The sequence below is a fragment of the Battus philenor genome, unplaced genomic scaffold (assembly GCF_028537555.1).
Source record: "Battus philenor isolate CCGP_79_NKW_IND1 unplaced genomic scaffold, ilBatPhil1.0.hap1 SCAF_15, whole genome shotgun sequence".
Taxonomy (NCBI): domain Eukaryota; kingdom Metazoa; phylum Arthropoda; class Insecta; order Lepidoptera; family Papilionidae; genus Battus; species Battus philenor.
This window is the reverse complement of record NW_027181677.1, coordinates 13,887,703-13,897,176: the sequence shown is the minus strand read 5'-3', so window position 1 is coordinate 13,897,176 and position 9,474 is coordinate 13,887,703. Positions and strand designations below refer to the sequence as shown.

The following is a 9,474-nucleotide window of genomic DNA, read 5'->3' as shown; positions in this document are numbered from 1 at the left end:
TGGTATATTCCTATATGACTGACAATACCGACATTTATTGTTGATTGTCAAATTCTAAAATATTTGTAACTGCCTATTCGAATAGAGAATATTTACTTTCAGATATAGTAATTAAAGTTATTATTTCTATTTCTGAAACCATTGATTTTAAGATAACAAATGAGCTTTACATTCATCCATTTAATCCTTTTACTCCTATAACCGATCACCCTGTATAAATTAAAAAAAACATATTAAAATAAATAAAACAAATAATATATATATGCAGTCTGTATTAAAAATCTCTTATCTGAAGCGATTAGTGTTAGTAAATAACATTTTTGTGTATATAGAACATAGAACACATATTAACAAAATCAAAATTATAGATAAAATATATTTAGCATTAAACGTGACGCTTTATTTCGGAACGGTTAAAAAATATGTCATGTCATTGACAAGCTTTTAAATTTAATTATCTTCAACAGTCAACTAAGACGTCTGTACAACACAACTCCTATATCTCCTCTGTCATTAATTCGTTCAAGTAAATTGACATTTTATTATTTTTATTACATTCCTGATAAAACGCTACCATTTGTAAAATATTCAATAATAACCCATTGACAGGTGTTGACTGGCAACACCAAAAGTTATTTTAATATCAATTTATCTTTCATTCTTATCCAATCTCTTATGTTTTTATTTCACTTTTTTGTGATATTATATTTAATATATATATTTAGACAAATTAATTAAATTTATTTATTTTCAAATGAACAGCTACTCATTATTGCATGACATAAATATGAAGATATTTATTAGCAAAGACCAGGTGGTATATCACCTAAAGTTATATTTGTCTATGTCCCTTTAAACTAGCAGCAGGTTTTTTTTTTAATTTGTTAGTTAACTAAATATATAGCTACACATTTGAATATTCAATCTTAGTTATATAGGGCTTAGTTAGGATGATTTAAAATGCTTTAAAAAGCCATTCCTACTTACTGACTCAATGATATTGTAGAGATGTTTAGTGAATATTAAATTTAAAAAGAAACCAAAGAAAATATCTTGTGATATATATAATAATATATTACAAATAGAAGACTAGTTGGAACAGTCTAATTGGGGCATTTATTTAAATCTAAATATAGATTATAAATAATCTTTATTAAAATTTTGGAAGCGCTTATCTGTGGCCTATATAGATTTTTATGTTTTAAATGTCTTAACGAATTTCTCTTATTCATTACATGAATCTAAATGAAATCTAATGCAAAATAATAATTGAGTTCACTGTTTCCGACGTTATATATTCTATATTAATAATAATTATACATCTGTCACTAGTGATGTAACATGTTCACGATTGAAATTAACGATTATTTAATCGATACCGTACCGCAATGTTGAAACGGTAAAAACGAATACACATGTCGAACACGGAACAGCTTCCGCAATATAACCTAAATATAGTCTAACGCACGCATATGGATTTTCTTACAGCCAAGTTGAGGAACACAACGCCTATGGCAATAAGTACCAACTTATATCCGACATATTGTCTGCGAAAGCTGGAACTAATGTGTGATGTGAACCTGCAAAGAAACAAATTGTCAATACACGTGAAAGTAATTACTACATAAATTTACTCTATTACGAATATCCCCTTTTTAAAAAGTGTAACTTATTCTAATATATAAAATTCTCGTGTCACAGTGTTCGAACTTAAACTCCTCCGAAACGGCTTGACCGATTTTTACCAAATTTCATATGCGTATTCAGTAAGTCTGAGAATCGGCTACTATCTATTTTCCATACCCCTTAGTGATAAGGGTGGTGCACCCCTAAATATTTTTTTTTAATTTCTTGACGAAATTTTTTGTTTTAATTTTTTTATGATACAGCATACAAAAACACATACAACCCTAAATTTTCACCCATCTATGATCATCCCTTATTTTTTATTTGTAAATTAAAAACATTATTTCTTTGCAAAACAACGTTTGCGGGATTAGCTAGTATTTTATAAAAACTTTTTGAAAATTGTGGAAAATTTTTGATTATTATAGTGTGCTTTATGTGATTCATTCATCATTATCATCACCTCAGTCGACGCCTCAATGGTGACGGGTCCTGCGCTGACCACATCCAGCGACCAGCGACACCTCTCTGGCTCAAATCGCCACTTGAGCCACCTTACGGCCCCAACGGCCATTAGTTGCAGAGGTAAACCCCGCCTACTGCTACTTCAGACAAATTGAGATTCTTCGACGGGTCTATTATGATTAGATCTAGCAGCGAAACTCAAAGAATAGCTCTCTCTATGACTACGTCTAAATAATTGATTAATTACCAGCTTATAATAGCCCGTGTTATATACAATGAGAGGGCGCGGTGCGGTGCAGCGATCAGGTAGACTGCCCATCCTTGTCTTCGTCTTCCTCTTCCTCATCCTGGGCCATTAACTTCCTCGCCAGTTGTAAGGCCTGCAACAATTTAATTTTTTTACTAAATTACATTAAAAATTTTATTTTTCTTGTTATAAATCAGTAAAATATGGATATAAAAATTTAACAGGTTGATTTTCATTGATAACTAGCTGTCTGAGATTTTGTAACATATTTTTTGAAAAAAAAAACTTAAAAATTTTTTTAATGAAATTGGTAGTCTTTGTCAAATAACAGTGTGACCAATACTACTGTTTTTAATTTCTCTACGGTCCCCGCTATTGGGGGTATCTCTCTCTATCCGTGTCATATTTATGGTTTAATGGAATCAGGCGTTATTTTGCGGAAGTCCATCCTAAGTAAGAGAAGGACCAATATATAGCTACTTCCGCACATATTTGATATTGGTCCTTTTCTTATTTCAAATTTATAGGACAGGACATTACAATATTATTTATAATATATGACATACTTAATTAAAATACAAATTACATTTCATTTCCTGCTTATTTATATTAGTCTCTTTTTAATTTATTTTCGCTTTATTTCCTTTTTTTACAACTTTGTGGGAATTGAGTTCACGGAGCGGAAATGTCCTGATTTACTGATAAGACGTATTGCAATTGCACTAGACCAGAGTTCCCCAAACTTTTTTGTGTCGTAGACACCTTGCCATGTTTTTCCGTGTTGGGTAGACCCCCTACTTCCCCGATATTGATTTCCTGTAAATTTCCAACTGTAGTGAAGTTTAGTGTTAAAAACTTAAAGTAAAAACATATGTTAAATAATACATTTATTAATTGAATTTAAATTAAAACTACTCAAAATAAAATTTTGTATCTGTTATGTAAAATATACGTAACATATGTTTTTTTTACTTCATAGGTAATTTTATAAATAATGTAAATTTTTTCATATTATAAGATAGTATGATGTAAGTAAATAATGGATCTCCATTTTCATTCCATGAACTCCCAAATTTTTTTTCGCTGGCGTAGACCCCTTGCAGGTTGTCATAGACCCCTAGGGGTCAATATAGACCACTTTGGCAATCACTGCACTAGAGGTTCGCACGAAGATGGCAGCGTGGACCACTGGGCAATCTAAAAATACGGATTCTACTTCGGATCGCGCACGTTGTACGCGACTAGGGGTGAGGAATGCTGCCACCGCAATCGTAGGGAGACCAATGGAAATGGAAATTAATTTTTATAATTTCCTTCTAAGATTTTAGTAAGACATCGGTGTGGGTTCATACTTGAGATTGGTACCCTAAAACGAGGTTACTTTAACAAGTAAAAGTAACTTTAAAGTTTTTGGCAAAATACCGTGTATACGTGTAGAGAACGAGCGCACGTGGCCTTGCATGGCAACAGGAGAGCGAGGAGTGTGCGGTACATTCGAATCATCTGACTTATGTCAAGATATCCCATGCCCAACCGCCAATAATGAAAAAAGAAAGAAAAAAAAGAAATGGGAAAAGATTCGGTTTTTTTAACTTCGGCTATAGTTGATGATTTAATGGAATCAGGCGTTACCTCGCGGAAGTCCATCCTAAGTAAGAAAAGGACCAATATTTAGCCACTTCCGCCCATGCAGTGGTAGTCGTGCAACAAAGTGCACCGCCCGCCAGCGCGCTGATAAATGCGTATGCGGCAAACAATGCGGTGGCGGTTGTGTGATTCGCACGACTACCACTGCATGTGCGGAAGTGGCTAAATATTGGTCCTTTTCTTACTATAGTTGATGACCCTACTTTCGAACCTATCCTCTCAACTTTTTCCGCCTATGAAACTTCTTCCGATGACGACATTCCTATGAGTGATTTGTTTCACAAAAGGGGATTAAGGTGCGAGCAAGAGTACAACTTTGACACATATTGATAACAAAAAATGTAATAAAATTGTGACAACCCTATATGAGGCTTCATATTCGTGTGAGTTTGATAGTCAAGGGATAAATTGTTCGGTAAAATGAAAAAAAAAAAACAAATTTTGATTATTAAAAAAAGCAATATCCAACAAAATGTTAAAAACATGTGCAAAGTAGCCCAGTTTTGCGGTAACCCGTAGCCAATATAAAACTTTACCTGACATTTATTACTTCAAAGTTGCATAAAATTTATTAATACTAAATATACCATTACGGGTCAAATGACCCATTTTGATCTTTTGCATTGAAAATGTGAACAATATGATGGGCTATGGATCAAAAATTTTTATATTTTGCGTTTGTAAAAGAAATGATCTATGTTAAATTATAAAAAAAAATATTTATATTTCCTTCCTAACTACCATATTTCATACGTTCTAGTAGGACCCAATAAGTGTTGGTATAGTTAGTGTTAAAATACAATGGTAGTTATACTACATCTATTTATACTACAATTTTTATTCATTTTGATCTGAGGTCTAGATACTTTTTTTTTAATTTCGACCCTCCATATTGAGGACCTCTTGCACATTCCCAGCTTGGGTTATGCAGGGAAATTTTTCAAAAAATTTATTCACTATATATTACATTTCCTCACTTTTACTTATTTCGTCTGGTATAAAGATCACCCCTGGTCTATATTTACATACATATAAATATTATAAAATATACAATACATTGAAGCTCCTTTGAACACTAGCATACATATATAACAACAGGAAGGCCATATAACACTCATACTAGTGAGTCATCTTTTGTCCATTGTCATAGAAAATTAAGAATGATTTAATACTGCAAAGGAACTGTATGAGTCGGAACTCATTTTTAATATATACAATTGAATAAAATTGTAGTGTCTGTTTGTAATACTTAAATAACCGCTTTTTACTATATGTATATATACAGTACATATGCCAAAAATCTTTTTTTAATTTTTTCTCAAATAAAAAATTATCTCCTAAATGGCTAGACTGATTTTAACGAGACTTAGACTGCTAGATAGCAGATGTAATATGGAGTAAGTTAAACTACTTTTGTTTTAAAAGTAATTAATTTTTTTGATATTTTCCATGCGAACAAAGTCTGCATATCTTCATATCATACTGTGATAGCCAACCCGACTTCCAAGTGATTATGGTATATCCCACCATAGATATCTTTGGGGGGGGGGGGGGGGGGCTATGCCTTGTAATGAGTGTGTATGACCTGAAACAATTCCTTAAAATTTCTTTTTATTTATTAGTACAATAGTAAAAGTAAAAAAATAATATCAATCCGTCAATACTAATATATATGTTGTAAGTGATCGACCATCAACAATTTAAGAAAATTTAGGGGTGTGTATATGCACACTATCAAATGTAATAAAAACTAAAAAAATTAACGAAAAAATTAAAAAAAATTAAAGCGGGCCACCCACATCACCAAGGACTTACTGAATATACATATGTAATTTCATAAAAATTGGTCAAGCCATTTGAGAGGAGTATGGCAACAAACACTTCGACAAGCAAATTATATATATATATCTATGTCTGTGTGTGTGTGTTTATATAACAGGGGGTGACAAAAACGTGGCCTGCAATCCACATGCAGCTCTGAATGATTAATTTTGCCTCCAAATTAATTGTCCAATTATTTCAATATTTAAATTTATATAACCAATGTCAGCTGCTGGGATATCAAAACAAATTACTAATGAGAATTATTATTAAAATTAGCGAAATTCAAAAACCAATCATTAACTAACCAGCATCTTAAGTATTATTAAGAGTGCTGTCATATGCATGTGCCATTATATCTAACTTTAATACACATATCTTGTACTTTTAAATAATATAAAATAATAAGATTTTTAAAATTTCAAATTTTGAAAAATTGCTCGCACTATCAAAGAGGTTTGTCACCCCTGGTATATAAAATCATTACAATCAAATGCACCAACTATTAAGAATAACTAAAAACAAAATCTGTGGAGTTTGTAATTGTTATCTGATTGTATAACAAAAAAAATTATAATTAGAAAAATTCATTTTCTAACATCTTTATTGCAAACAAGGTTTGAAACTTTTGCCGAAGACTGTACTTAGTAAATCAATTCAATTTACTTAGATATAAATTTACCACTTCTTTAGTAGTTTGTTGTAGAATCATATCACTTTAACCTACAAGCTATATTGATAAGCTTTATCAGTTGCGGAGGTCAATATTAATGTTCAAAATAATCTGTTTAAATTAAAATGAATCACCTTTGTTGGTAATCAATGTTGCCAAATCAAAAGCTGGTTGTTATAAATTCACAAAACCGCATACAGTATCTGGCGAAAAACATTGAACATCAACCTTTGGAAAGAGACAATCAGCTAATTTCCATTGTATAGAGCATTATCTCTGTCCCACATTAGCTATGTGAAGTTGTGTATTTTATGTGACAGAGATGACGCTCTACAATGCCGAAATTAGCCAATTGTCTCTTTCCAAAGGTCTATGTGCAATATTTATTGCCAGGTATTGTACATGGATACATACACACATTGCTTCTGTTTAAGTTTTTGCTGCTCAACATTATGGCCTTTTGCAACTTCATCGGTATAGAGCCCACAGAACAGAAGAACCGCTAACTAAAAAAAATTAACTCTAGGTGATTATATCTTTGTTTGCATGAAGAGGTAGTACAGTAATACCCTGCTTTATGCGACTCAGTTATACGCAGTTTCACTATAACGCGAATTTTACGCTCACAAATTTCGCGCTCAAATACCTCGAATTACGCAAAAGAGTTCTCTATGGTGTCTTGACCATCTGCCAAACAATTAAAAACAGTGTTGGGTGTTATGAACGTATTTTACAAGAACGTAAACAAAATGTTACCCAAAAGACAATAGATGTATTTTTCCATAAAAATGTGTTGCACAAAGTGTTCCTAGAATTAAAGTGATTGATTAAAATGATTTGTATTTTTTGTAATAATTTTCGACTATGTTTAATCATAAACCTCGTTATACACGAATTTCAGTTAACGCAATTTTTTTTGGAACATATCCCTCGCATAAAGCGGGGTATTACTGTACACCTATGTAGATGTGTAGTGTTGTGACTGTAGTCTAGTGTAGCTTAAAGAAGCAAGGACTACTCGGTGGTTGGGTGCCAAGTATTTGGGTAGTGTGTCTTAATGTTGAGATATGAAGACCTATGTTATATCTAGATATTAACATGTACAGTTCCAACAAAACACAAAAAAGGTTCATATGGAAAGAAGAAGCTGGAAAATTACAAGGAAGATACTGATATTTTCCTCTCCCATTTAAACTAAAGTACCAGTAAGTAAGAGGTGTTGGAATGTATATGAGAAACTGTTGATTTTTCGATACATTCACACCTTTAAAGTTTTTAACCTATAATTAATTTACTATGTTTATAATATTTTCTGCCACCCCAGTCTTGATGAATATAATATAAAAATTACTAAATAAAATATCTTCAATCTAAAAAAAATTATCAATATATGCCATAAGTAGAATTATATCACACACAAACAGGCCGACATCCACTCATCTGATAAGGTCTGACTCATTACTTTAGTGTATTTTAACATCCAACGGTATCTTAATCTCTCCTAACTAGATGTGGGTAGATAGGCAAACAAAAGTACAGAAATATATATGTACTTTATAATAACCTATATTATATCATAAAAGGTGTATAAGTTGAGTTTCATAGACATTTATATCTAAACATATATAGGTAATTGCCAAATTATACTAAGAATAAAAAAATATTAAAACAATATTGTTGTTATGAGTTTTATAGTTTGTCCAGATTATTTAAAATTAGGAGGAAGTGTAGTTGGCAAAGTACATCAATCCACTAAAAGGAGACCTCTTTATACTTGATTTGTGCCAGTTGCCAGTCCCAAGCACCATATCTAACCCGTTTTCGGACAATCCAATGGATTCAGCCACCATATGGTTAATCCATTGAATGGTGATAAGTTACATTGCATGTATATACAAATAGTACATTGAAAATAAGAACATATACTGGAGGATGTTACTTTAAGGTTAACAGATGTTCAAATAATGTTGCGTTAACACTCTTGAGGAAATTACTCGAAAGTTAAAACAAGCTTTACTAGAAAGTTTGTTTCAATCCTTGTTCAATTTGCCCTAAGAGATATTACACTTGTTAACTGTTATAAAGAAATATATTTTTATAAGGCATATTTTGATTAATTAATAATATTAGAATACTATATTAAGCATTCACGTCATATTATTAATAATACTAAGTCGTAAAGTTTTCTAACCTGAAATTCGTTATAGTGCATTTTTCTTTTCCTTTCAAATTCCAATCGCCGTTGGCGCACATCCTCCGGCTCATCCATGTCCTCGTCACTATCACAGGGCTCCACACACTTGGGGGGCTTGTTCATGCTAGCCGCAAGCTTTGCCGCCAAGATATTCGCGTCCAACTCATCGCCCGGCTCTAAGTCGCCATCCACCGCTTCAGAGTAAGGAGTTTTGGGCTCATCTACTTTCATGTGCCCGTAATCTTTGTCAGCCGGGTGAAACGTTTCTAAAATATTCATTTCGTCAAACCTTTGCTCTTTCGGCCTTTTACTCGTAGACGGCGTTCCGTCTTGTCCGTCCACGCTGCGGGAGGTTTTCAGGATGCCCTTGGAGGGCTTTTTCTGTAAATTCTGTGCCATGGTGACCAGATTATAGTTTCATTTTACAACCTCGGGCGTGAAGTTGCAGGACAAGATGGTTTATTTTTTGCAATTCTCCCCTTTTCTGACATTTGACATGTACATCGGCGAATGCCACAGATAACCATACAAAAACAAAGGTAGTAGGTTATAAATATGATGGTTTAACTGTTTGAATTGCCAGCGGAAATATTTGGATCACGACTATAAAAATAGCAATCAATATTTATTCCAAATATAAAATAGTTTTATTAATTCTTACTGACTAATTTTAGCTTTTAGATGTTTTATAAAACATATTTAAAAAGTGGTGAGTAGTTTTTGAAGATTATAATTTACCGATTTATCGAATTAATCCAGACATCACTGTTATATTGTCATATTCGACGTTTGACAGCAGTA

The 9,474-nt window shown here is 32.4% G+C and overlaps 1 protein-coding gene across 1 annotated transcript; it reads right to left on the bottom strand.

The window, feature by feature from the left end:
* Nucleotides 1–885: 885 nt before the first annotated feature.
* On the bottom strand, nucleotides 886–9,176 carry LOC137918759 (protein phosphatase inhibitor 2-like). Its single transcript, XM_068761654.1, has 3 exons — nucleotides 8,671–9,176; nucleotides 2,339–2,471; nucleotides 886–1,580 (listed from the first exon to the last, which is right to left on the bottom strand). The coding sequence occupies exons 1-2, from the start codon at nucleotides 9,070–9,072 to the stop codon at nucleotides 2,394–2,396; spliced, it is 480 nt and encodes a 159-aa protein (XP_068617755.1). The 5' UTR covers nucleotides 9,073–9,176; the 3' UTR covers nucleotides 886–1,580; nucleotides 2,339–2,393.
* Nucleotides 9,177–9,474: the final 298 nt, after the last annotated feature.